Source organism: Mesocricetus auratus, unplaced genomic scaffold (assembly GCF_017639785.1).
Source record: "Mesocricetus auratus isolate SY011 unplaced genomic scaffold, BCM_Maur_2.0 Super-Scaffold_100004, whole genome shotgun sequence".
NCBI lineage: Eukaryota > Metazoa > Chordata > Mammalia > Rodentia > Cricetidae > Mesocricetus > Mesocricetus auratus.
The window spans coordinates 3231030-3257968 of NW_024429189.1; the positions used below are offsets into that span (position 1 = coordinate 3231030).

General features: G+C 51.7%; 1 protein-coding gene across 4 annotated transcripts; it reads left to right on the forward strand.

The window, feature by feature from the left end:
- Positions 1-1856: 1856 nt before the first annotated feature.
- On the forward strand, positions 1857-12638 carry Gfi1b (growth factor independent 1B transcriptional repressor). 4 transcript variants are annotated; one of them, XM_040745138.1, is made up of 8 exons: positions 3815-3878; positions 4804-4862; positions 7667-7788; positions 8197-8334; positions 9081-9352; positions 9597-9734; positions 10558-10723; positions 11848-12638. In XM_040745138.1, exons 3-8 carry the CDS (start codon positions 7689-7691, stop codon positions 12024-12026), a joined length of 993 nt encoding a protein of 330 aa, XP_040601072.1. In that variant the 5' UTR covers positions 3815-3878; positions 4804-4862; positions 7667-7688; the 3' UTR covers positions 12027-12638. The 4 variants fall into 4 exon arrangements, with proteins under 4 accessions (XP_012980165.1, XP_040601072.1, XP_021091797.1 ...); XM_021236138.2 differs by having other exon boundaries at positions 3826-3878; positions 10459-10723; XM_013124711.3 differs by lacking the exons at positions 3815-3878; positions 4804-4862 and adding an exon at positions 1857-1979 and having other exon boundaries at positions 10459-10723.
- Positions 12639-26939: the final 14301 nt, after the last annotated feature.

Consider the following 26939-nt stretch of genomic DNA (forward strand, 5'->3'; position numbering starts at 1 on the left):
TGTGTGTGTGAGAGAGAGAGAGAGAGAGAGAGAGAATGTGTGTGTGGTGTGTGGTGTGAATGTGTAGTGTGTGTGCCTGGTGTGTGGTGTGTGTGTGTAGTGTGTGTATGGTATGAGTGTGTGTGCTGTGTGTGTATGTGGTGTGTGTGTGGTATGGTATGTGTGTGTGTGTGTGTGGTGTGTATGTGGTATGGTGTGTGTGTGTGGTATGTGTATGTGGTATGTATTGTGTATGGTGTGTGTATGTGACGTGTGTGTGTGGTGTGTGTATGTGGTGTGTATTGTGTATGGTGTGTGTATGTGATGTGTATGTGTGTGTGGTGTGTGTATGTGATATGGTGTGTGTGTGTGGTGTGTGTATGTGGTGTGTATTGTGTATGGTGTGTGTGTGTGATGTGTGTGTGTGGTGTGTATGTGTGTAACCATTGAAGATGTCAACAAAGGAGTACTTGAGTGAGACGTGGCTCAGCAGTAAAGACAGTCAAGTGTAATGTATGTGACAATAAGACAGAGCTGCTCCATGTCAGGGAAGCTAATTATGATCTTAAGTTTTCTGCACAGTGACACAGTTCCCACTGATCACTGGCTAGCAACATGTACTATCTAAGGAATATTCAAGATGTTGTCCTAAATCTCTTTCATGAAGAGAGATCAAGGGGCTGGATGTGGCTGTCTCCTGTCTGTGACCAGCAGCTGGGACCTGAGCCCCAGTGTCCTGTGCTTCCCTGGGAGTCTGTGGTGGCCTCTGGTGTGGCTGCACGGTTGGCCCTCTCAGTAGAAAGGCCTCAGTTGGAACATCCCTTTCTCTACACTTTGAACTTTGGACTTGCAGTTTCAATCGGGGTTTCCTGTCACCACGCTTGCTTTCTTTATGAGGGAAATGTAATCTCTCCAGTCCAGACTGTAAGAGCATGCAAATCAGCTAACAGTGCTGTTTTTGTGGAGTTCTCTGTGTATGCAAAACTTCCCAGAATAAATCAGTCATCCACAAACGGGAGGAGGCCAAGGGACAGAGCAGGAAAGAGAAAGTGGGGACCAGGGAATGGAGCAATGTTCTAATGTGGTGAAAGGTCCCAGGCTGGCCTGGATACCCAGAGGCGTCCATTGGCCGCTATATCTCTTGCTGCCACAAGATGGCAGCACATGCTAGCCATGGTATTTGGTATTCAATCTGTTCTTGAACGCAGCCAGGCATGGGGTCCAAGGCCCCCAAACTCACGGCCATACCTTTTCTGTTTGTTTGCTCTGCCTCTCTGTGGTTGAGTCTAGGGAAACTCCAATTTTTTTTCTTCAAATGGACCCAGTGGAAGAAGGGACCTTGTTGGTTAAGTGTGGTGTGGTGGCCTGGCAGCATCCAAGGACTTTGGGGGGGGGCACCCTGATGTCCCAGCACAAATGTGCAACGCTGAACTTTCGGAAGATGGGAGAGGAGGAGGGGAAATGAAGGGAGAGAAGGGAGAAAAATGAGAGAGAGGAGGAGAGGAAGGAAAAGGGGTAAAGAAAGGGAAGGGTGTGCGAGGAAAAAAGGGGAAGAGAATGACGGAAGAAAGGGAAAGAAAGAAAACCTAAAGAAAGCGATCCCCACATCCCCAAAGCTAGGGACCGTAAGTGAATGCTTTACGTTTTAATTTCTCATAAGCTAGCCCTCCTTTTCACCCAAACGCCGCTCTAAGTTTCTGGAGAAATTTCCAGTGGGCCAGAAGCTCCTGTGAAGTTTTGATAAGCAAATGTGGCTGCCCTCGCACCCCAGTCATTGGCTGACGCTGCAGCCGCCAGATTTTGACACAAATAATCAGATTGAAAATCAGGGAGGGGAACAGAGGAGAAAAAAAAAACAGAGGCAAAAAGGAGAAGTATCTGTTTGTGCAGAGACTCATAAAGTTGACAGAGCTGAGTGAGAGCCGTCCCCAGGGACTGTGTGGAGGTCCAGGCTCTCAGGATCCTCAAGCAGAATTCAGAAAAGGGTCAGCTCCTTGCAGGTGAGTGCTGCCAGACCTGCTGTGGCTGGGGTCTGCTGAAAAGTCCCTGTCCTGAGACTCCGGAGCAGAATGGCTGCTCCTCCTTACAGTTGGAGGAGGAATATTGTGGTAGTCTCTCTTCTGGATGCACGGCTCATCACCAGGGGGAGAGAAGGAGGAAGGAGTGCGGGCCAGTCTGTGATGCCCTGTGCTAGTGGAGGGATCATGACTTCCTTCTGGAAATTTTGAGAAACTTGGTTGTCTCACCCTGACTCTCTCTCTCTCTCTCTCTCTCTCTCTCTCTCTCTCTCTCTCTCTCTCTCTCTCTCTCTCTCTCTCTCTCTCTCTCTCTCTCTCTCTGTGTTCTTGACTCTGTTTGAGCATCCATAGCTCTTCCTACCTACTTTTAGAGGAAAAGGCAAGTTTGTGTTCTTGGGCTTCTTGGGAAATAGGGTTCATTGCATAGGTGCCCCGTAGATGCTGTTGGTCTGTGGCTGGGTCTTGGGAAAGCCAGCATCTTTATGAGACCACTAGGCGGAAATTCAAGCCAGCTCTGGCTACGGCTATGACAGCACTGGGTGCTTGCAGAACTGTGCCTATCCATCCACCTGTGCTCTTCTAAGCCCTGCAAAGTGGTGACTGCCCTCCATCAGGAGAAGCGTAACATTTCAATTTAGGGGTCAACATGCAGAAAGTTCTTTGGGGGACTTGGGCTGTTCTGCATCTTTACGTTTGACTGAGAGAATCACTCCAATGGTGCTCACCATTCCCGGCACTTCAGGAAAGGGCGGGGAGGACCAGGGGGAGATGAGGGTCCCACTAGAGGTCTGGGACCAGATAGCTCGAGGTCTCCCTTCGCTGGGACACACCAGAAGGCTCCTAAGTGTCTGAAGGTGTGTGTTTTTACCCCTTTCTGGTGGCGACCCCAGCCACAGAGCTACCCTGCCTCTAGTGTGGGCGCGTGCACGCAGGGTTTCACTTACTCAGCTTTGTCTCCATTGTGGTAAGACGGCTACATAAAGTTGACCACCTTTTGCTTTTGATTTGTGTGGCACTCCTGTGCATGGCGCACGGAATTCAAGGGCTACCACAGAGGTACACTCCAAAACCCCCTTCTTCTTTCCTTGTTTGCTATGTAGTTTAAAAAGACCCTCAGTTTCTGATTCTGCCTCCGCGCGCTCTATCCTGAGCTACATCTCCAGCCCCTTTTTTTCTTTTCCTTCACTCTTCTTTTATCTTTCCTTTCTTTTTTTTAACTTAAAATCGTTATCATTAACTAGGCGTTGTGGCGCACGCCTTTGACTCTAACACTTGGGAGACATAGGTAGGTGGATCTCTAGGAGTTCGAGGCCAGCCTGGTCTACAAAGAGAGTTCTAGGACAGTCAGAGCCACATAGAGAGACCCTATCTCAAAAGGACAGAAAAAAAAGCATTATTATTGCTATTATTGTTAGGGTTTGTTTTGCACGTGAAAGATGTGGGGGTACACATACCATGGCGCAGAGGACGGGTTAACAGAGTCCATTCTCTTTCTACGGCATGGGTTCTAGGGGTTAGATGTAGATCATCAGGCTTCCATGGCTAGCGTTTTACCCGCCAAGATGTCTCACAGACCCGCCTTCTTTCCTTTGAGGCAGTGTCTCCCCTGTTCGTCCAGGCTGGCCTGGAGCTCCTGGGCTCACACAGTCCTCCTGACTCCCTCCCAGGTAGCCAGGACCTCAGGTGCTCGCTCTGCGCCTGGCTCATCTGATGAACTTTTCATTAGCTATCAAGTGGATTCACCTTGTACAACCACCCCCAGCATCCATCCCAGGCTGTTTGTTCTTGTGAAACTGAGACTCCACACCTATTAACCAGTAGTATTCCCCCTGCTAACTTCAAGCCTACTCCAGTCTCTGTGAATCTGCCTATTCTGAGCAAGTATGTGACACTTGTCCTTCTGTGGCTGGCTTATCTTGCCTCCCACGTTCTCAGGGTCCACCATGCCATGCACGCTGGAGTTTCCTTTGGTGGGTAGACTGAATCACACTGCGTGCTTTGGCCTGGCTGTACCTTGCTTATCCATCCTGCCTGGCTGGAACCTCATGCTGTCAGCCCTTGAGGACGGGGTTGCCATGGACGTGCAGTCTCTGAACTCTGTGCTTCAGGGTATGCCTGACAGTCACTTGCTGGCTTCATGTGTTTCTTTGGTGGTGCTGGGGGACTGAACATTCAATTCACTGGCTTTAGGCTTCCTAAGGGGATCCAGGCTCCTGGCCCACGACTCTGTGAGACGGCTTTGCATTTTGTTAGTTCCCTCCTTCCCTTCTGCCCTTATACACAAGGAAGTCCAAAGGGCCCCCTGTAGCTGACCCCGAGAATAAACTCAGTCTTGCCCAACCCTCCTGAAAAGGGAACCCAAGTGACCAGTGTCTCAGGCAAGGTGGGTCAGTCCCTAGCTGAAGGTCAACAGATTGTACATGGGATTTTAGAGTAAAGGGGAAGTTTAGAAATCTCTTAGCCCAACCGTCTCTTCTGAGAGATAGGAAAACCAAACCCAGGTTAGCGGCTCCCGCGGTCACAGAATCTGACTGGTCTCCACTGGTTGTACAAGGTGTCTCGAGTCCAGGACAACAAATCCTGATGAGCCCATTAGACTCACAGCCTGGGGCTGTAGGATGCTGTCCCTCGAGGCCGCCCCAACTGAGGTTCTGACTCAGGGTCGGCAGACCCTCTATCCATAGAGTCTGTGGGAATAGAAGGTTTATGATGCATGCTGACAGGGGCCTCTTTCCGGAGGCCAGATACCATCACTGCCTCTGTTTTATGAAGAAATCTAAGTGTCTTTCACAATCTCTGCCCTGAGCTTTCTCAGATGCTGCGTGTGAATCAAAACCGAGTGGTTGTTAATTAACTACACTACAGGTAATTTGGTTCCTGTTTTCTTTCTTTCTTTTTTAAACTCGGCTAATAAGGAAATTCTCTGGGTACACTTGGCTCCCACTGTAGGCTTGGGGGTCTGACCAAGTGCTGGCTGTCTTTCTACCAGGTTAGGGGAGAGAATGCACTGGAAGGGAAAGGATAAAGGCTAGGGAAATCCAGTGGGAGGACCCCCCCCCCTCCCCCCGCAAAAAAAAAACAAAAAAACAAAACAGGACCTCTTGCTTCCCAAGTGAGCACAAGGCACCCAGTAAGCGCTTATGGATGTTGGAGGTCATGGTCCTGCGTTGTCCTGGGTTTTGGTTGACTTACCTAGGATCACCTTTAACTCTGGGCCACCAGCAAAACTGCCGTTAAGAAATCTGTTTTTGCCGGGCGGTGGTGGCGCACGCCTTTAATCCCAGCACTCGGGAGGCAGAGGCAGATGGATCTCTGTGAGTTCGAGGCCGGGCTGGTCCAACAGCCTCCAAAACAACACAGAGAAACCCTGTCTCGTAAAACCAAAAAAAAAAAAAAAAAAAAGAAAGAAATCTGTTCTTATCTGCTTTTCACCTGAAGCTAGCTGATCAGGACCCTGGGTGGGGTCTTTGGGGATCAGAGGAATATGACTTCTCGTTCTGGCCCCCACTTTCTTTTCGTGCTGTAGTCTACACCAATGGCTACCGTGAGGAGTAGAGATGGCATGGGGGAGAGGAGGACAGTAGTCGGGAGTCAAGTCCAAACAGGACAGTAGCCCTGGGCCTACCTCTGCCCTGACCTTGGAGGAGTCAGCATCCTCTCTAAGCCTTGAGGTCCCCACCTGCCACCTGAGGACACTTCCTACTTCCCTGTCCCCGGTGACATAACGTACACAGCCGAGCTGTGCCCATGGCTTCTTTCCTTCCTTGGTGCGGTAGCCGTGTCTCAGGGAGAACCTGCCATGAAAGGCCCGGCACAGCCTGTGGCAGATAGGCCACACTGAGTAACTGCTGCCCCCCACTAAGAGTGTGGAGGTCCTGGAGCCAGATGGACACATCCTGCCTGGCCTTGTTCTGCCTCGAGCAGCCTCAAAGCCTGGCTTCTCTTCTGTGAGCAGCGGATGGAGCAGGGCTTCATTGAAGGCGCTTAGGCGGGCTAAGGCAGACCCTGGTTACCGTTAACTCTTTTTCCTGTTGTCCTGTCTTGACTGCTTTAGACTGCACCTTGGTTTTAGCTGATTTCCTGAGAAAATAATGTGTGTAAAAGAAAATCAACCAGCTTTTGATTACTTGTAGCTCTCGAGGCCTTCCTAGAACAAAGATGGAGGGGCACCGATCCCGCCCCCCGCGGCTCAGGGTTTAGAGTCCCTCAAGTGAAGAGTTGGGAAGATTCAGAGGGGGGAAGGAGAAGCCCAGGAGGAGAGGGGGGCAGGGGAGGAAGGCTGTCCCTGGAAGATAAGGTCGTGGCTGCTGTGTGTACCAGGAAGAGCAGCGGCCCCTCCAAATCCTTTGTTTAGAGAACTGAGAATCTCTCGGTGGAATGGACCCAAGAGACTAAGTCCCATCCTTCATTTTAGAGTTCAGAGAACGGAGGGTCTTGAACTTGTGCCGGTTCTCTGGTTCATCCTTAGAGTGCACCTGCTGAGCTAAGTCAAGCTTCCCTCCTGGCCCCTTCAGCTCCTCCACAGTGAGTGGAGGCGCCCTGCGATGGCTCAGCCTAGGTGCCTGCCGTGCGCCTTGCACACCCAAGGCCCTTTCTTGCTCCCAACAACGCTCGACATTGAATCAAGTCCCCCTCTTAGTTGATCTGAACACAGGCTCCACAGCAAGAAGGGCTGGGCCTGGCTACCCTGAAAACAGCTCCAAACATTGATATTCCCCAGCAGGCCTCTAGGCTGGGGGAAAAGCAGACTTGAGGTTCACCCCCTGAGGCAGGAGTGACTTGAGGGCCATTGCCCCAAAGCTAAGCTCCAAGCTGTCTTTCCTAATCTTGCCTCCCACCCCGGTCTAAGCTAAGGTCTTATCGCCTAGCCTGCCTGCACTGTTGTTCAGACGTAGCCAAATCCTTTTCCCGCCATTGCTGGGCGTATCAGAGATGCAGCCTTCAGCGCGCAGCTGGTCCTGGGTGGGGGTGGGACTCCTCCCAGGCTTTCGATTTTTGGCCTGAACAGTCTAGAGTACAGGGAAGATAGAGGACTCCGAAGGGGCTTCTGTCTCCTGGGAGAGTACCACACAGGCTAAGGCAGGGATGCAAGTCATCTGTAGGCGGGCAATCACACGCTGCCCTAGAGGACTCAGCAGGAGACATCTCAGGTCAGAATGGTTCCCACCTTCTAACTTGGGCAAGTCCTTTGACTCATTTGGCCCTCAAATTCTCCTCTAAGCCCTTCTAGGAATTTAAGTAATGATGCTCACTACTGGAATTGATAGACATTCACCTTTTCAGCTCCACCCACGAGGAAACAGCAGACCTCCGGGTGTAATGGATGGGTCTCCTCAGGCCTCTTTCCAGGATGCACAGACAAATCCCTTCCCTTTCTGGGGAGCAGACCGCAGGCTGAAGGTCAGACCCCAGCAGCTCTCAGCCTGCGGGGCAATACAGGTTTACAATTAAGGCTCTCCTATCTCAGTTGCCCCAAGTTCCTCTGTAATTGCCCCCACCTCAACCCTTGCCAAAGGTAGGCAGTGAGAACCTGGGGCAATATGAACTTTAGGGGAGCATTATACAACCCAACACAAGGTTGGGTGTCTTTGATCTCCGGAGGAAGCTCCAAAACCCAAAGGAGTGATGCTTGTCATTCTCAGCCACGCCCACCCTTCCCCACCTTGCAGGTGAGGCACACACTCTGAAAGAATGCCACGATCCTTCCTGGTGAAGAGTAAGAAGGCACACACCTACCACCAGCCCCGAGCCCAGGACGACGACCTGGTCTGGCCTCCTGCTGTAATTCCTGGTGAGTGTGAGCTCAGGCTAGGCCACACCCCATGCCCACTTGGCACTCTGTTCTGATGATGCCGTGGCATGTCTTCTGCACCTAGAAGGAGTGGCCTAGCTGTCACTGATTAAGTGAATGAATGAGTAAGTGAATGAATGAATGAATGAAATACCCATCTCCTCTAACATTTGTGGTTCTGGGAGCATCAGGCTTGGAGACAGGTAGGGACATGTGAGTCCAATTGAGATCTGAGGTCAGGGTGCTCCGGGTTCCCTTACCTCCACCCATCCCGGGCAGAGGATCTGGTGTGAGCAGCAGCAGGTGGGTGTCCCTGGCTTGCCTCTCCCTGGAAACACGGTGTCTCTTGCTCCCTGCAGGCATTCCAGGTCTGCAGGTGGTGACTCTTGGGTCTTGTTTCCCCCACAGTGGTGAAAGAGCATATCAGGGTCAGTAGCCCTGTCCTTGGCACACTACTCCCAAGCCAGACCCTGGACTGGAACACAGTCAAAAAGGAGCAGGAGATGTTGCTGGACCAGAGCCTGCCCAAGATGGCCTCAGCTCCAGGTACCCAGCTGGGGTCCCCACCATCTCCTGCAAGTGCTGGAGAGGAAAGCGGTTGGCCTCTGTGGTAGGACTTCTTGGGTGTCACGTAGTTGGGAAGGACCAGTGACGTCACTGGATGCCTCCTGGGCTCTCTGCTTCTGTTGGACATTTCCAGCCAGGTACTTGCTCCAGATGAGGACGTCTGTGCTATGGGTGTGAAACAGCAGAGAGGTCCACAGGGCGGTGGTCAGGTGGTGCAGTGAAGACTTACAGAAATAGCACATATTGGGGCTGCACACTGGAACCTTCAACAGGAGATCACCAGGGGAGATGGAGCACTGACCTCCTTATTTCAAAATTAATCACCTGAACCAGCTGGTAGTGGTGCATGCCTACAATCCCAGCACTCAGGAGGCAAAGGCAGGCTGATCTCTGTGAGTTAAAGGCCAGCCTGGTCTACATAGAGAGTTCTAGAACAGCTAAGGCTACATAGAGAGCCCCTGTCTATAACAAACAAACAAATAAAATTAATCACCTGATGGCCAGAGAGATGGCACGGCAGTTAGGAATGCTGGCTGCTCTCCCAGGATGTGAGCACCACAAGGTAGCTTGCGGCTGCCTGTAGCTCCTGCTGTGGGATCCAGCGTCCTCTTCTAGCCTCTGAGGGCACCTGCACGTTCATGGCACACACACACAGGTGTACACTTGCATAAATAGAGCTAAAAGTAAATCCTTAAAATAACTCACCCGCACGTGTCTTTACACAGAAGGGCCTCTTGTGACATCCCAAGCCCAGGATGGGGAGTCTCCGGTCTCCGAGTCACCCCCTTTCTACAAGCCCAGCTTCTCTTGGGACACTCTGGCCTCCTCCTACAACCACAGCTACCAACAGGCGCCCTCCACCATGCAGTCAGCTTTTCTGGAGCGCTCCGTGAGGCTGTACGGCAGTCCCCTCGTGCCCAGCACTGAGTCCCCCTTGGACTTCAGCCTCCGCTACTCTCCAGGCCTGGACACTTACCACTGTGTCAAGTGCAACAAGGTGAGTGACGGGTATGGGCGGCATGCAGGTGTGGAGGGGCCCTCTGGACTCCTCCTACGCCTCCATTTTACAGACAGGAAACTGCCACAGAGAGGTAAGGGGACTCCCTGGGATACACAGCAGGACAGCCGGACCACCGATACGGTTTCCTTCCTCGCTTCATCCCACTCTGGGGCTGGGCCTGTGACCTGGACGACTACAGGCCTGCCTTCTCCTAGGGGCCTGACGCTCTGCTCTGTCCCAGGTGTTCTCCACCCCTCACGGACTAGAAGTGCACGTGCGCCGCTCTCACAGCGGAACCCGACCCTTTGCCTGTGACGTCTGCGGCAAGACCTTCGGCCACGCTGTGAGCTTAGAGCAGCACACACACGTCCATTCCCAGGTGAGCAGCTGGGTGAAAAGGCTGGAGGTGACACACGCTGGTGTGTGAGGGGGACTCGCTACTTGCTTCCCCCGGTCTGGGTCTCTGGTTAGCTGAACTGGAGCTGGCTCTCTGTCTTCCACTTCCCAGCCTCCCACAGCCCACCCAGGCCACTGCTAGAACCGCCCCAATGCAGAGAAATGGAGAAATCTACCAGCACCAGGCTAAATGGCTTGCCCCCAAATCATATGGCTGCTGGGCTGGGGAGGTGTCTCTGTTGGGAGAGTGCATGCCTAGCGTACATGAGCCCCTTGGTTTGAGCCCCACCACCAAATGAACCGGGAATGGCTGTGCACATAACAGCATTCAGAAAGTGAGGCAAGAGGGTCAGAAGTTCAAGGTCATCATCACCTATATAATAAGTTCAAGGTCAAGCTGGGCTACGTGAGAACCTGTCTTCACTAAACTGACCCAGTGTGTCACTGTCCCACGCACAAGGAACTCGCTCTGGGTTACTGCTGAATTCCTGAAAAGCTTAGATTAGTGGTTTCCTCGGACAGTCAACAAACACACCCTAGGGCTTGCTTTGAGGATGCTGTGAAAGGCACAAGGAACTATCTCAGAGGAAGCCAGTCAAGACCCAGCATCAGCCTAAGCCGAGGAAACAGGAATAGGGGTGGGGTTCTTCCTGCTCCTCTAGACCCCTGTCCTTGAGGCCACCCCAACGGAGTGTCCTCTTTCTCAGGCTGTCCCAGCCGGGTCCAGTCCTGCACCCAGCTTGGCTGTCCCGGGCCTCGAGGCCCCAGCTGCACCTGACCCCCCAGGACCTCGTTTCCTCCGGCAGGAGCGTAGCTTCGAGTGCCGGATGTGTGGCAAAGCCTTCAAGCGCTCATCCACCCTTTCTACCCACCTGCTCATCCACTCGGACACTCGGCCCTACCCCTGCCAGTTCTGTGGGAAGCGCTTCCACCAGAAGTCAGACATGAAGAAGCATACTTACATCCACACAGGTGAGTGCACCCACAGCGGGCCTGGGAAAAGGCCATAGGGTCTCCTTGACCTGGTCTCTGGGAACCCCATTATTTGCCAAGAGCCCACTTGATGGGGGTGGCATGGAGGGCCGGACAGTCATTCAATGGAAACAAGCACTAGAAAGACAGCCAAGTCAGCCTGGACCTTCGGCCAGAATTCAGACAGCGTGTGAATTATTCATCCACCCCCTCACACGGCCCTACACTCTGTCACACTCTCCCCACTATAACTTGGTGCTCGTTTGGACCAGTCCTTGCACAAGCCATGGGGATCTGTTGGGAAACAAGGAAGGTCTGTGCTAGCTTGGGCCAGCTTAGACTCCAGAGGGAGGCGGCATCGGTTACTTAGCGTGTTATATGACAAGGATGCCTGTCGGAAGCTGCTTACGAGAAGGGTAGGAAGGCATGGCGGCAGGAGCATGAGGCAGCTGGTCACATGGCCTCCACAGTCAGGAAAAAGAGGGAGGAAGGCTGGGCTCAGCTCGCTCTCTGCCTTTAATGCAGAGTGGGTCAGGACCCCAGCCAATGGAACAGTGCCAACCACAGAAAGTTCCTTGTAGACACTCCCAGAAGAGTGTCTCCTGGGTGATCCCAAGTCCCATCAAGTTGACAGTATTGACCACCAGAGAGGCACCTTGGTTTGTTTGTTTGCTTGCTTGCTTATTGAGACAAATTCTCATGTAGCCCAGGCTAGCCTTGACGTTACTATGAAGCTGAGGCTGACATCACCCTCTCAACCTCAAAATTCCCCTGCCTCTGCTTCCAGGGTGCTGGGGCTGGTTGTGAACCACCACAGCTGGTAAAGGACAGGTCAATCTTTCTTTTTTTTTCTTTTTTCTTTTTGGAGATAGGGTTTCACTGTGCAACCCTGGCTGTCCTGGAACCCACTCTGTAGACCAGGCTGGCCTCAAACTCAGAGACCCACCTGCCTCTGCCTCACGAGGGTTGGGATCTAGGTGTATGCCACCACTGCCCGGCTCTTTTCCATCGTTTCTAAGGTTGGCCATTAAAAAAGACAGACTAGAGAATGGATGTCTGCAGGATGGAGGCCGTAGGCCTGGTGCTGCCATCTAAGCCCACTCTGCTGCTTTTCCCTTCCCCAGGCGAGAAGCCCCACAAGTGCCAGGTGTGCGGAAAGGCCTTCAGCCAGAGCTCCAACCTCATCACCCACAGCCGCAAGCACACAGGCTTCAAGCCCTTCAGTTGTGAGCTGTGCACCAAGGGCTTCCAGCGCAAGGTGGACCTCCGCCGTCACCGTGAGAGCCAACACAACCTCAAATGAGTCTGGCTGCCAGCCTGCTCCAGTGTCTCACCCGACGGTCAGCCTCACATTCCGACCCTTCTCCTCCATCCTCCTGGAAGCAGCACTGGCCAAGAGACTGCCGGCCTCTTTTGAGACTCAGGGAGTTGCCGGGTGACCTCAGGCAAGCCACAGGGTGTAGGAGTCAGCCAGGGCCTTCCTGAACTGGAGCAGTCACAGATGCACTCTGTTCTTGTACCCTGCCAGAGCATAAAAAGCTACAAGACCCTAGTGGACAAAACCGGGATGCCAAGGCCAAACAAGAGCAGGGATCCGCAGAGAAACCTTCCTGCCTGCTTCTCTGGGCCTGGGGACTTCGAATTTTTTAAGGGTTCTCTTTCTGACTGCCACAGTCAGAGTTGCCACCTGCCTCGGCTGGAGATCTGGCACACCACTTCTTTAGCCAGATATGCTGGCTGTCATCCATCCTGTCCCCACCCCACCCCCGCCTCCCCCCCCCAGCCCCCAACCCCGCCACATTCATCTGGGAGTCAGGTTCCCAGTCAAGCCACAAGGCTGGGAAATGGGGAGTTGGTGTGTCAGAGACCTGCTCCTCTCGACTGATGTAAATAAAAATGAACGTGGAACTGTTTACATGAGACCACCGTTTGTGACGTGCCTACTAGGTATCTGGACTGTCTGATGACTTTAGAGCCTTGACAAGGAGCTAACAGACCAGCTGAGAAGCATCATGACCAGTGCCCCGGAGGGCGGGGCTAGTGCTGCTTCGGGCAGTATCAGTCTCCTGCAGCAGCTGTAAGGAATAGCCTTGTGAGTGTGGCAAATGGAACTTGGCAGGAGTGATTAAGTTTAGCCTGGGGCTTCTGCCTGACTAGCTGTGTGACTTCGGGTGTGACCCTGAGCCTCTCTGGGATTCAGCTTCACTGAGCAACATCGCAATCACAACAGCCCTGTCCCAGAGGGAATATTAGCAGGATTCACTGAGACTACCAATGGAAAATAGTGCACAGAGCCCAGTTCTTTCAAGCACTACAAAGTCCTCAGCATTCCTGTCAAAGACCTGCCCCTCCAATAAGGCCATGCCAGTGCCACCTTCTCCAGGAAACCTCCCTTGGCCATCCCAGAGGCTCTCTCCTCTGACACTAAACTACTTGTAGTTCTTGCCCATAGCCTAGGAGCTGCTCACAGTCCTCTGTAGACAGTTTTGGCCTTGGGAGAAGGTACAGACACAAGAATTTCCATACATTTTCTCCACTCAGCACAACCCTCTACAAGGCATGCAACATTGTCCCATTTTACAGATGAGACAGCAGAGGCTCAGAGAGCACAGCATATTGGAGATAAGAGGGTGTCCAGAAAAGAAATTCCACAGGGGCTTGACACAGTGCTTGCCTAGAATGTGTGAAGCTTTGGGTCCAATGCTTGATTTTCTTTTTTTTTTTTTTTTTTTTGGTTTTTTGAGACAGGGTTTCTCTGTGGCTTTGGAGGCTGTCCTGGAACTCGCTCTGTAGACCAGGCTGGACTCGAACTCACAGAGATCTGCCTGCCTCTGCCTCCCGAGTGCTGGGATTAAAGGCGTGCACCACCAATGCCCGGCCCAATTCTTGATTTAAAAAAAAAAACCCACAACCAAAAAGCAAAACAAAAAACCCTCAAAGAATTTCATTGTCTTTAAATTGCTCCTCTGCAAAACACAGTTTAACTCTGTGTGTGTGTGTGTGCGCGCGTGCGCGCGTGCGTGTCCCAGTACTCAGGAGGCAGAGGCAGGTGGAGCTCTGTGAGTTTGAGACCAGTGTGGTCTACAGAGTGAGTTCAGGACAGCCACAGCTACACAGCATGGCCACGGCTACTTGCGGAAGGAGAGGTTTATTGGGGTTTATGATTCCAGAGGGGTAAGAGCCGTCACTGCGGGGAGCATGGCAGCTGGAGCAGGAGCTGAGGGCTCACATCTTGAACAGCAAGCTTGAGGCAGAGAAAATGAGCTCAAAATGGCACAAATCCTTAACTTCAAATCCTGCCTTTGGGGACATACTTCCTTCAACAAGGCCATGCCTTCTAAATATCCCAAACAGTGCCATCGAGTAGGGACCAAGTGTCCAAATGTCTGAGACTGTGAGAGACATTTCATTCTAACCACCACAAGGGCTGTCCCTCTCACAGGGACCCAGGGCTCATTGATTCAGATAGGTGGGAGGGCCCAAGCCAACACGGCAATCCTCCTGTCTCTGCCTCCCCAGCACTACAAGTATGCAGCTTCACACCTGGCTGCTTTTGTGAGTACTAAAGAGCAAATTCAGGTCCTCATGCTTACAAGGCAAGCTGCTCTCAATCCAGGCCAGCCTTGACCTCTTAAGATGACTTGTTTAGGGTGTTTGGCCTCCTGGCTACAAATGTGAGACTCTTTCTGCCCAGACAAGGCAAGGAACTGGCCCAAAGCCACCCTTAGTGTGTGTGTGTGTGGGGGGGGGTTGGAGATACCTCAGCTAAGGAGATACAGTATGAAGGTAGGGAATGGGTAGAGGAGATACTCTGTGCCTACACGTACTCCTGCTTCTGTGTACACACCCCCCCCAACACACACAGACCTGCTTTGCATGTGTCTTGTTTGCGAAACAAAACCAAGACAATACCAGGGTTTCAGCCACTTCTGCAGTGTGTGTGTGGGGGGGGGCGGAGGTGGGGAGGAGAACAGAGACTGGAAAGCAGGTGAACTCCCTCCTCCAGATTGGCTGAGGTTGAGGGTGGGTGAGGTCAGGGGCAGTCAGATTGCTCATCTACTGAGTGCCCCCACAGCAGAAGGGGAAGAGACCACAGCGGCCTCAGAGTAGGGAGTGGGCTGATACTCTGTTTCATATCACAGGCCAAGGTGGGTGTGGGTGCAGGTACCAGGGCCCAGGCTGCCAAGGCTTTATGGCCCAGGCTGGGCTGGCATGGCTCTGTGCCCAGAGATGATGGGGCTGTGCGGGACAGGTTTCACACAGGCAGCAGCGCAGGAGCTGAGGAAGCCTGGAGATACCTTACCGACTGGAGTGTAATAGCGGGAGCACAGCTAGCTACAGAGTCTCTGTCTCCACCGTGACACCTCATGCTGGGGGAGGCTGGTTCGGTGGGTGCGGTGAGGCACCGCCCATTTGCTGGAATTTGAGGGAAGTTCAAGACCCTCGATCTCTACTTCTGACTCTTGGCTTCCTATCTGGACAGAAATTCCCATTGCTTGTGTCACTGTATAAACTGAGGGACACTACCCAGTCCTGTAAAAAAAAATTACCTGTCACTTCCATTTGCCACAGACCCAGAGACGGTGGCTCTCACTCAAGGTCACACGGACAGTTAACAGCCATATCAGAATCCAGTTTTCCAAGCCTCAATCCTGCAGCTGGCCCTCCCAGCCGTGGGGGCCCCATTGACATAGAACACGGTACGGTGTGGACTCAGGAGTTGTACAGTGTGGTGGGAGGATATGGGGGTTAGGGTGGGGCTGCCAGCCCTAACTCCTCCATGGAGGGCAGGGTAGGCATGGAGGGGGAAACTGTAGCAGGGTGTCAGTAAGCTGCTCAGTGGCAAATATCCAAACAAATGCTTTGGGGCTGTCGAGATGGCTCAGTGGCTAAGAGCCATTTTACAGAGGACCCCAGTTTGACTCCCAGCACCCACATCAGGTAGTTCATAACTGCCTATAAGTCCATCTGTCTTCAGGGGAATCCAGCCGGTGGCCTCCAGGGGTACCAGCAGCGGTTGTGCATACACACACAATCAGAAATAAAAGGAATCTTTTTATTTAAATTAGAAACAAGCTTGCTTCACATGTCAATCCCAGCTCCCTCTCCTCTCCCGCCCCCTAAAATAAATATTTTTTTTTGGTTTTTACGAGACAGGGTTTCTCTGTATTGTTTTAATATTTTTTAAACCAATATTTTAATATTGAAACAAATTGACCACGTTAGGAAGTAGAGTGTCGCATAAAATATCTCCTTTGCGGTGGCTTCTTGACGCTGCATCCCAGCGCTCGGTTCTGTGTTCGTGGGAGTGTGGGTAAAGCCTGGCCCACGGTTGCGATGTAAATCACTGATAAGGATGAAAATGTCCCCTCAGGTCGGCTGAGGACTGTGAGTGGCTGAGTTGTCCCATACCGCTCCTCTCAACCCCTGGCAGAATGTGCTGGCTGGGAACACAAGGTGGGCGGGTGAAGGCCTGAAGGCCAGGGCTGGGTGCTGAGCGTTTGAGAGTGAAGAGTTGTGCTACCTTTGAGACTGGAACAGCCCCCAAGGGTCCTTAAAGCCCTGGTACGGTCCACCCCACCATCCAGCTGGGACCTAGACCTTGCTGCTCTTGGTGACCCCGCTTTCATGGGTGACCCCAGTCCTTAAATTTAGAGCCCTCACTCCGTTCTGTCAGTGCCCTACCCACTCTATATACCCTCTCAGGTGAATGGGGGGAGTTCCCAAGGGAACAATCTAAGAATGAGGAAGGAACTTGGCCCTCTGGGTGCAGACACAGACAAAGGACTCTTCTCTGTTGGGCCTGAAGACAGGAAAGATGAACGCTGCGGAGAGCTGAGCTTTGGAGGGTGACTAAGGCAGGCAGGTAACGCTGTGGCCTTCGGGGAGTGAAGTGTCCCAGGATAGAGGAGAGGCAGAGACAGGGACAGAGCAAGGGAGACCCAGGCTCTGCGGGGCCCTCTAGCCCTGAGCACTCCAGAAGAACAGCAGGTCTTCTCCATCGTATCCAGGATGCTCCCTCCGTGGGAGCACTCTTCTTTCCCTCCATAAACCCACTCAGCCTTATGTCCAAGCTCAGGGACCCCAGACCCTTATTCCACTCCTAGGGAGGCAATCAAGAGATGAGTGGGCACAGAGTCACACACGGGGGTGGCGCACGCCTTCATCCCAGCAGCTGGGAGGCGGAGGCAGGCGGATCTCTGTGAGTTTGGGGCCAGCCTGGTCTACAGAGCGAGTTCCAGGACAGTCAGGGCTACACAGAGAAATCCTGTCTTAGAAAGAGAAGAAGAAGAAGAAGAAGAAGAAGAAGAAGAAGAAGAAGAAGAAGAAGAAGAAGAAGAAGAAGAAGAAGAAGCATCCCCAGTGCCCACAAGAACCAGTTGGCCACATACCTGGCGGTCCACTTGCACATGATTTGAAAAGGGTGAGCATGCTTTGTAATGGTTGGTCTGATGGGTGTCTGTAAGGCAGTTCGGATGCAGGGAGAACATCAGACCAGAAGGACATGCCAGTCTGTTGAAGCAGCACAGCTGTTTGTCTGACAGTCCTCCGTGCTCACAGCCTCTGAGCCTGCCGACCAAGGATGGGGGAACTTATGGGGATAAAGAGCCTGAACTGAGTATGCTCAAAACCTTTCTCATTATTTTGTAACAAAAATTTGTTTACTGTTATTTTATGTATATGTGTCTGCGTGGCTTTATGTGTACTGTGTGTGTGTGTGTGTGTGTGTGTGTGTGTGTGTGTGTGTGTGCCTGCAGAGGCCAGAGAGAGCATTGGGTACCCTAGAACCTGAACTACACTTGGTTGTGAGCCCAGAATGTGGATGCTGGGACCTGAACCTGGGTCCTCTGTAAGAAGAGCAAGTGCTTCTAACCACTGATCCATCTCTCCAGTGTCCTTTCCCCATTGTTTCACATTACTCCTGAATCATACAACCTAACATCCACTTACATAGACTTGCATTGTGTTAGGGGTCATAAAGTCATGAAGCAATGGCTTTTATGAGAGGAAAATTGGAGAAAAAAACCTAGGGTATACGTGAGGATGTGTGTGGGCTATTTACAAATACCAGCACATGCCTATAATCATAGTTCTCACAAGACAGGTTATAGGATCAGAAGTTTAAACTACACAGAGGGTTCAAAGTCAGCCCCCAGTATGATCTTAATCTCAAAAAACAAACAACAAAATAAAGTCACAAATAAATACTAGGTCACTTTATATGATGTGAGTATCCATGGTGACTCTAAAACCAATTCTTCACTGACACCCAGGGTCCATTGAATAGTTTACAAAGGCAAATTCACCAAGGAATTGTTAATCCAAGACTCTGGGGGCTACAAAGAGGAGTGGCCTCATTCTCCTGCAATGTTTGCCAGAGCACCTTGGATTTAGGGTATGTGTGTGCCTGAAAAATGGAAGAGAAAATAAATTGTCGGAATTAAACCTTCACAAAGGAAGTTATTTCAAGTGAAAGGGTGGTTTAAAACTCAGTACACATGGACTGGAAGTTGGCTAGCAGTTAAAAGTTGAAGTGGACCTAAATTTGGTTCCCAGAACCCATGTTAAACAGGGAATCTGACGCCTCTGACCTCTACAAGGCACCTGCACATACTCTCTGACACTGACTATACACACAGATGTGTAATTAAAACAAATCAGTATTCAGGGCTGGGAAGATAGTTCAATGGTTAAGAACACTGCATGTTTGTTGGACTGGGTGGTGGTGGCGCACGCCTTTAATCCCAGCACTCAGGAGGCAGAGGCAGGCGGATCTCTGTGAGTTTGAAGCCAGCCTGGTCTACAGAGCAAGTTTCAGGACAGGCTCCAAAGCTACCCTGTCTCAAAAAAAATAAAGGAAGGAAGGAAGGAAGAAAGAAAGAAAGAAAGAAAGGAAAGAAAGAAAGAAAGAAAGAAAGAAAGAAAGAAAGAAAGAAAGAAAGAAAGAAAGAAAGAAGGAACAGTGCCTGTTTGCTATTCCAGAGGACCCAGGTCCAATTCTCAGTGCCTACATGGTGGCTCACAACCATCTATAACTTGAGTTCCAGAGCCTCCCAGAGCACTAGGCACACACATAGTGCACCGCCAAACATATAGACAAAGCAACCACACCCATAAAAATAGATAAATGAATTTTTTGAAAAAAAATGAGCATATGCCTTATGATACTATTCTGTTCGTTATATGCACACATGGAAGGAGGAAGTGTGTGGAGATGTCCGGAGAGGCCACTGCTAAGGGAAGGAGGTGTGGTGCTTTTGTCTTTCTTCTGTGTGTGGTGTGTGTGTGTGTGTGTGTGTGCCCAAGCATGCTGCATGCTGTTTTTCTTCCAGGGGCAACTCCCACAGCTCAAATATAACTTGAGTGTTACACTTGAGGTTTAATTTGAGGTTTGCCTTTCCACTCCTTCATTTCCAAACTGCTACTCCAGGCTCCTATTACATGGGTAGACAGCTCCTTGAAGACAGGTTTCTTTTTGCCTTAGCAATGTTGGCTGGCTTGCCCCAGCCTCAGCCTCAGCCCCAACCCTAGCCCCAAGAGTAACCTTATAGCAGCTGCTAGGCCCCATCATTTGGTGACAATGCCTAGTTGTCCCTAGTAAATTTAGATCCACGGGAGCCCTTGGATCTTTGGCAATTGGGTTGGGACTTAAAAGGTAAAGCAAGGCCCTGGCTTAGGAACTGAGGGCTGGACAGTGGACACTTGACTCTTCCAAGGACACACAGCATTAGTTCTGGCTTGGAAGGGTGGCACCCCGATGGCTTCCATAAGGTCTAGCTGGGGTTGGGCCCCGCAAGGAGTCTGGCAGGGTCTGGGGTTCTTGGGGACTGTGACTGCAGAAAGGTAACTGGAGGGAAATCTGAGGCAGGACATGTTCTGACCCAGCCACGCTCAGGTTTGGCCTGATAAGTTTATCAGCCTGTGCCGGCTGCCAACTGTCAGCGTGGAGCCTGGCAGTGGGCTGGGTGGGAGGCCACTCCTGGGTTGATAGCGCCTTCCAAGTGTTATCAGAGGCATGGTGGCCCAGAGCGCGGGAAAAGGGGGGAACGAGAGAGACAGACTTCCAACCACTTTACCCAAAGACAAGAGCTGAGAAGGAAGAAGAGGCCTCTGAGGTCCCCGGGGCCCTGACTGCTGCGACACCAGCAGACGCAGCTGAGAATCAGTTCCAGGCAGACACGGGCTGAGGACCCTGTCTCAGGCATCCAGGAGGGGAACAGAGCTGCTGTGTTCTTGTGCAGGTTCTAGAGCAAAAATCCTATTCTCTCGAAGGTTCCAGTGCCCCAGCACGCACAAAGGAAAGTCCTGGGAAGCACACAACACTGAGGCCACTTCACCATTCTTTCGTAAACCACCCTCTCTCTCTCTGTCCCAAGGTCTGAGGTAACAGATGAACTCACTTTGCGCCTAGCAAGGCCACTAGGCTGTCCAGTCCAGTGCTTGTCACAGTCCAGGAAGGCACAACCTTGCTCAAGACTGAGCTTCAGCGTGAGAGTAGGTGAGTGAGAAGAAGCCGAGGGCCCAGGAAATCAGGAGACGGAGGGAGGGGGAGCAGGATCCTGGGAGATGCTCCACCCCAGCATCTCTAGAGCTTTGGGGCCCACAGGAAGAAGACATTTGGGGTGATGTCACTCTTAGATCTCAGCACAACCACACTCAGCCCAATTCCCTGCCCTGTGAGCCATCTACAGAGGAGCCACACATATCAACTGCCACGGGGTTAGCGTTGGGTGGGAATTTTTTTTATATCCTTTCCTCTACTTTCTTCTGGGGTTTCCATGGTTTCTATAACTGCAAGTGTTGAGAGGTATCCAGGGAAGAGAGATAATGCATTCTTTTGTTTTAAAAGAGAGAGAAGGGACCCCAGGCGGTAGTGGCGCACACCTTTAATCCCAGCACTCGGGAGACAGAGGCAGGTGGATCTGTGAGTTTGAGGTCAGCCTGGTCTACAGAGCGAGTTCCAGGACAGACTCCAAAGCTACACAGAGAAACCCTGTCTCGAATCCCCCAAAAGGGAGGTGGGGTGGGGTTATAGCTCAGTTGGTACTGTGCTTGCTCAGCATGCAAAAAGCCCTACGTTTGCTTCCAGCAAGGTGGTGCTTGGGAGGTAGAGGCAGGAGGATCAGAAATTCCACATCGTCCTTGACTACATAGTGAGTGTGAACATCTGGTCTGCGTGAGACCCTATCTTAAATAAATAATAAACAGTAAAGAAAGGAGGGAGGGAAGAAAGGCAATAAAAGGAAAAGAAAGGAAGGAAGAAAGAAAGAAAGGAAAGAATGAAGGAAGGAAGAAAAAAGGAAGGAAGGAAGAAAAGGGGGAGGGAGAGAAGGGAATAAGGATGGTGGACTGGGTCTTCCAGTCTGTATCTGCAGGTTCCCCCTTCTGCCTAAATGAGGCCCAAGCAGGTGCCCAGGGTGACTGCAGAGCAGGCAATGTGTCCAGGTAGACTCATATAAGAGCTGCATCCAGGACCCTTGAAAAGCATGATGATGCTCGTACTGAGTTGAATGCCATTCATTCAGATCCATCACGGATCTGACATTTACTAGACAGCCTTCTAGGAAGAACGATGCCAGCCAACAAGCTCAGCTTCTTCCCAGTGGGCTCAGAACAAACAGAGATGCAGTGTGAGAAGAGGTTGGTGATGGCCAGGGAATCACCAAGTTAAGGGGTGGTCTGAGGAGGCCTCACCAAAAGCCCCGCGTGTGGAAGGATAGCCCTGGACCCGGATGTGGGATGGGGGCTATGGCATGCTGGCTGCTGGAATGGCTAGGTGGCTTGGTCAGAAATTTCCTCATCTTTGTCACTTCTCACCTTTTTTTCCCCCGAGACAGGATTTCTCTGTATTGTTTTGGAGGCTGTCCTGGAACTCGCTCTATAGACCAGGCTGGCCTCGAACTCACAGAGATCCACCTGCCCCTGCCTCCCGAGTGCTAGGATTAAAGGCGTGCACCACCAACGCCGGGCCGTCACTTCTCACCCTTGCCATCTCTAGAATTCCGAACCTTCCACCTGCCTTCCCAACAACCCATAGATTGACTTTTGTCATTTTCTTTTCTTTTCTTTTCTTTTTTCTTTTTTTTTTTGGAAGCGTGGTCTTGCTATGCCATCCAGGCTGGCTTCAAACTTGTGATCTTCCTGCTTAAGCCTGCCCAACCCTTCTGTCATTTCCTGAACAAGAGAATGGAAGGTGGAGGTTGCAATGGTGGGGAAGAAGCCATGCCATGGAGATAGAGCTTGAAGATTGGGGCAATAGAAAAGTGACATCTGATATGTTTCTGCTGCTCGATTCCTGCCTGGCATCACTGATAATGAACTAATATCAAATATGTCTTGGGAAGACACACACAGCACCAGAAATGGAACAAGAAATGTACTTAACAATTTTGAAGGATGCTGCTATTACTCTCATTTCCCACACTGGAACCAGAGAGGTTGAACCATCTGTGGGGTCGTAGACAACACACCATAGCCAGCTCTTGCCAATGCCCCTGAAGCTGGGCCTCTGCTCTTCCTGTTCCCCATCGTATTGCTCTCTCCTCCCACCCTACAACAGCTCAGACTCCAGGCATCCTCAGCAGCGCCCTCCCTTCCGCCATTCCTGTCATGATGTCTGCACCCCCCATGAGGCCGTAGGGCACAGTACATGTGGTTGTCGGTAACATCCTTAGGAACAACTCTGGCTTGGGGACACAGGCTCAGCCTTCCCGGCCAGGCTGGGGCATAGGTGGCATCCTGCCATTGTGCGATGATTCCAACTGTGACACACTCCTCACCCAACTCTGCCACCAGCTGTAGCCACAGACACCATGCAGAAGCTCAGAGCTATTTCTGCCAAGGGTGACTTAGAACTTCCTCCCGGATCTCTTAAAAATAGAGGGGTTATCATGGCCCTCAGACCCCTTCCTCCATGTGGGGGGTTCTGACATGATTTCTGGGGAAGGCCTGGGCCCCTGGCCTCTCTGGGCCGCATAAGGACTTATCTCTGTGCTCAGTTGGGCAGCAGGAAGGGACCAAAGCGACCACTGTGGGCAGCTCTTCCTGTCCCCAAAGTCCCTTTTGGGAGCAGCAGGGGATGTGGCCACAGACTCAGGGGCATCAGTCACCCTCCTTCCTCAGGGCAGTGGTTGCACCCTGGCCTTCCGGGAATCACAAATAAACTAGGTAGAGAGTGTCCTGGGGAAGCCCCTGGTACTACCCCACTGGACCATTCTGTCTGCCCCCTGTACCTAGGTCCAATGCAACCCCCAAATCTGCGTGTTCCTGAAGAGGTCGGAGCATCGGGCACTAGACGCCAGGCCAGACCACTCTGCAGAAAGCGGACAGGGAAACAACGTGGAGCTGAGTGGGAGGCAGGCAAGGCGACCCTCTCTTAGCTACCGGCTCTACTCTGCTGCTGACAGGAGCGTCTGGAGCCTGCTGGCACCTTTGAGGATTTGCTGGCAACAGGCGGGTCCCAGACTTTTAGGGAACAATTTCCCTAAGAGTTGGAAGAGAGACACTAAGACCCAGTTTCTGCTCTGGGTTGCTCTCTGTGAGGCAAGACCTGCGGGTGAGTGAAAGATTCAGGGGGCTCTGAGAGGCCAAGGGAGCTGCTGAGCCCAGCCCCAAGAGTCAGGGAAGTGTTTCTGGAGGAAGCAGGAAGGAATTTGATCTGTTAACATGAGGATGACCTTCACTGGAGAAGACAGGTGCAGAGAGAGGCTGGCTGCAAAAGACTGGTCAGTCTGCCCCAGCTGTTCCCACCTGCTGAGAGGCCTGGCCCGGCGCTACCCGCCAGGGCCTCCTGCAGTCAATGTGTGATACCAAAAGTGACCTAGTGCATCCCGCCATGGCCACTGTCACTGTTCAAACAATCACAGGATACACAGAGGCTTAGCTGGTGTCTGTAGCCCCCTGAGGCCTGGGCCCTGCACTAAACACCTCAGAAGGGAAGGTTTAGGATTCTGGGCTCGGCCTCCTCAGTGCAGCTCTACAGAAGACGTCAATCTTAGCTGGAAACTGTCAGCTCGGGGCTTCCTCCCACTGGCTCCCCAGTGCCCCTTAGCTCAGCCTCAGACTTATCAGAGCCCTCCAGCTGCCTAGACCCCCCAACCTTCTGCAACCACCTCCCCAGCATGACTCAGCAAATCTTCCCTCCGTGGAGAGAAAACAAGGATGAAAAATCACAATGTCAGATTACAAAGCCCCAACTGTAGGGCAGGCCCCCCGGCTGAGAGATAAGGGTCTGCTCCAGTCCCCAGAACCCCTGTGCAGATAAGCCCTCTCTCCCAGTATCCCTGAGCTGCTTCAGGTACAGGCTGAGACATCTGGGAGTGGAGGCAGAGCACTTGGGTGGCCCCTGGTGACCCTTCCAGCAGCTGAAAGTCCAAGACTCTGTCACTGCCCAGCGAGCTGGCCAAAGAGGAAGCCCAGCAGCCAGCTCTGCCGTTGCCACCCACCTCTGTCCGCAGGGCAAGAAGGAGAAGGGCGGGGGCCTTTTTAGAAAGTTCGAAGGGAGGGTACCCCACAAATGCCCTCCACAGATAGGGTGTGGGTGTCCACTACCAGCTCAGCCTGCAAAACTGCTTTCTGCAGGACATCAATGCACCCTCCCCGGGCAACTTAGCAGCTGCTGTGTTGAATATTTGAGGGCCTGGCCTCAGGGCCCAGGCTAGTAGCCTGCAAGCTGGGAAAGCCATTCTTGGCCTGGAGATGTTGTGTGTGTGTGTGTGGTGGGGGTCTTTGGAGGATGGGGTGAGGCTGAAGGTGGCTCCAAGTTCATCTGTGGAAGCCCTGGAGACCTCTGGTGAATGCTGGATTTCCAAGTTAGAGACAGCAAAACTCAGGGGACCCTCTGATCATGAGCAGGAGGCTGGGCAGAGGCTGACTTTCAGCCTTCCTCTACCAGTGGGAATGGGAGAGCTGGAAAATGATAGACTAGAAGTTGGACTTTATTCTGGCTTCTGTCATCCTAATGCTCATTTAAAAATGAGGGCTTCTGGGAGCTAAGGTGCCCACACCAAGGGTCTGGCCTGTTTCCTAGGCTTTTGGGATCAGTGACTGCTGGAATGACGGGGTGCTTGGGGATGAAGCCCAACACAGGCTTGTGTATAGGGTACAAGACCCACTTGTCCAATGTCCTAAGCCTCAGGACTCTCCTGCTCTATCTGGGGAAGCTTGCCCAGGTCTCATTCCAGTACACACAAGATGGCAGAGCACCCACCAGGCTTGGCTTGGCTTCCAGGCATATGTCATTCCCTCTGCAGACTTGAGCTCCCCCAAATCTCTGCTATGGCTTCTTCTGGGTTTGCATCATGCTCAGAAAAAGCCTGCCATGTACAAACACGGGAGAGAAAGCACTGTGTCGGTCATGAGCCTTGTAGCGCAGTCCTTGTGAACACAAGCATGTACCTAGCTCAGTAACTTATAACCATTCTCAGGAATGTTTTGCTTTTAAAAATATTTAAAAAATTTTTTTTACCTTACTATGGAACACTTCGTGGCTTTGTATGCATTCTTGCTCAGGCAGGAGTCATGCCAACATCTGTATTGTTCCAATTTTAGTATATGTGCTGCTGAAGCAAGCACTTATTTATTTACTTATTTACTATTTATTTATTATTTGAGATAATAATCTGGCTAGACTGGAATTCACTGTGTAGAGCGGGCTGGGCAGAAAAGCACAGAGATCTACCTACTTCTGCCTCCGGAATACTGACAGTAAAGGTGTATGCCGCCGCCGCCGCTGGAAGCTAACAGAGATTTGGCTTGGTTTGGTCATCAGGCTTGGTGTGACTGAGCTGAATTGCCTGCCCGTCTTTTTTTCCCCTTTAATAAACAGTCTCTGTTCCTGTTACTACTTGTTCCTGGTACAATTCTTTGTTTTAAGACACTTTGAGAACCTGAAAACTTCTGTGGGTACCCTCTGAGCTCCGACTCATGCCAGTGACGTCACCAGACATTTCAGATGGGGTGTGAGGACTTAGTGTTTGATGGAGACAGAGTTCCAGTTTTACAAAACTGGAAATGATCAGAGGGGATGGCTGCGCAGCAGTGTAAATGAGCTTGGTGTGTGACCCATGGTTGGAAACAGTGAAGATGGAAGTTTTAGGTGTGTAGTAGCACCAACCACCCCGTTGCTAGGAAACATCAACCTGGCTGGTGGGCACACTGTGACCTTGGTCTTTACTTAAGAAAAATCTTAAGGGCCTGGCAGTGGTGGCACACTCGGGAGGCAGAGGTAGACAAATCTCTGTGAGTTCAAGGCCAGCCTAGTCTACAGAGTGAGTTCCAGGACAGCCAGGACTGTTACTTACACAGAGAAACTCTGTCTCGAAAAGCAAACAAAAAAAAAAAAAAAAAAGGAAAGAAAGAAAGAAAGAAACAAGAAAAATCTTAAGGACTAGCCCAGCCCCTATAGCTCACAACCAGGTAGAAAAGAGGACAGATCCTACTAGCTGGATTGAGGGCCCACACCTGTTCTGTGTGGAAGCTGTAAAGCACCTGCAGGCTGTAGGTGGAGAGACTGCTCTTCTGGGAGTGACTTTAAACACCAGAACCCCAGTGTCTTTCTCGAAGACTGCCTGTGCTTCCTCTGCACTGGAAATGATGGCCCCTGTGCCTGGAAGCAATGTTCTCAGTTCTGCACCTTCTGTGTTCCAGACCCGTCCCAAAGAGAAACTTTCTCAGTTATGGACAGTGTACAGATACTGTCCCTCTGGGGCTGGCCGTAACTGTCATTGTAATCTCAGCACGTGGGAAGCTGATACCACAGCAAGGTTGGTCCTGTGAGACCCAGGGTTGTTCGTTTGTTTGTTTGTTTGATATCTTAAAGGAGGACCTTTGGAGTTGGAATATAGCTCAGTTGGTAGATTGTCCAGCAGGTACAAAGACATATATTTAATCCTAGCGCCACATAAACAGGCATGACAGTGGCATACACCTGTCATGCCAGCACTCAGGAGACAGAAAAAAGAGAACGAGAAGTTCAAAGTGATCTTGGCTTCCTAGAAAGTTTGAAGTCAGCCTAGGATACATGAGATGCTTTCTCAAGAAAGCAGTGGTATAGGGCAGCTGGAGAGAAACTCATGGGTAAGAGCTCATACTGCCTTTGCAGAGGACCTGAGTCTGTTTTTCAGCATCGTGGCTAAGTGGCTCACATCTGTCTGCAGCTCCAGCTCCAGGGGATCTGACACCTTTGGCCTCTTTGGGCACAGGCACTCATGTACAC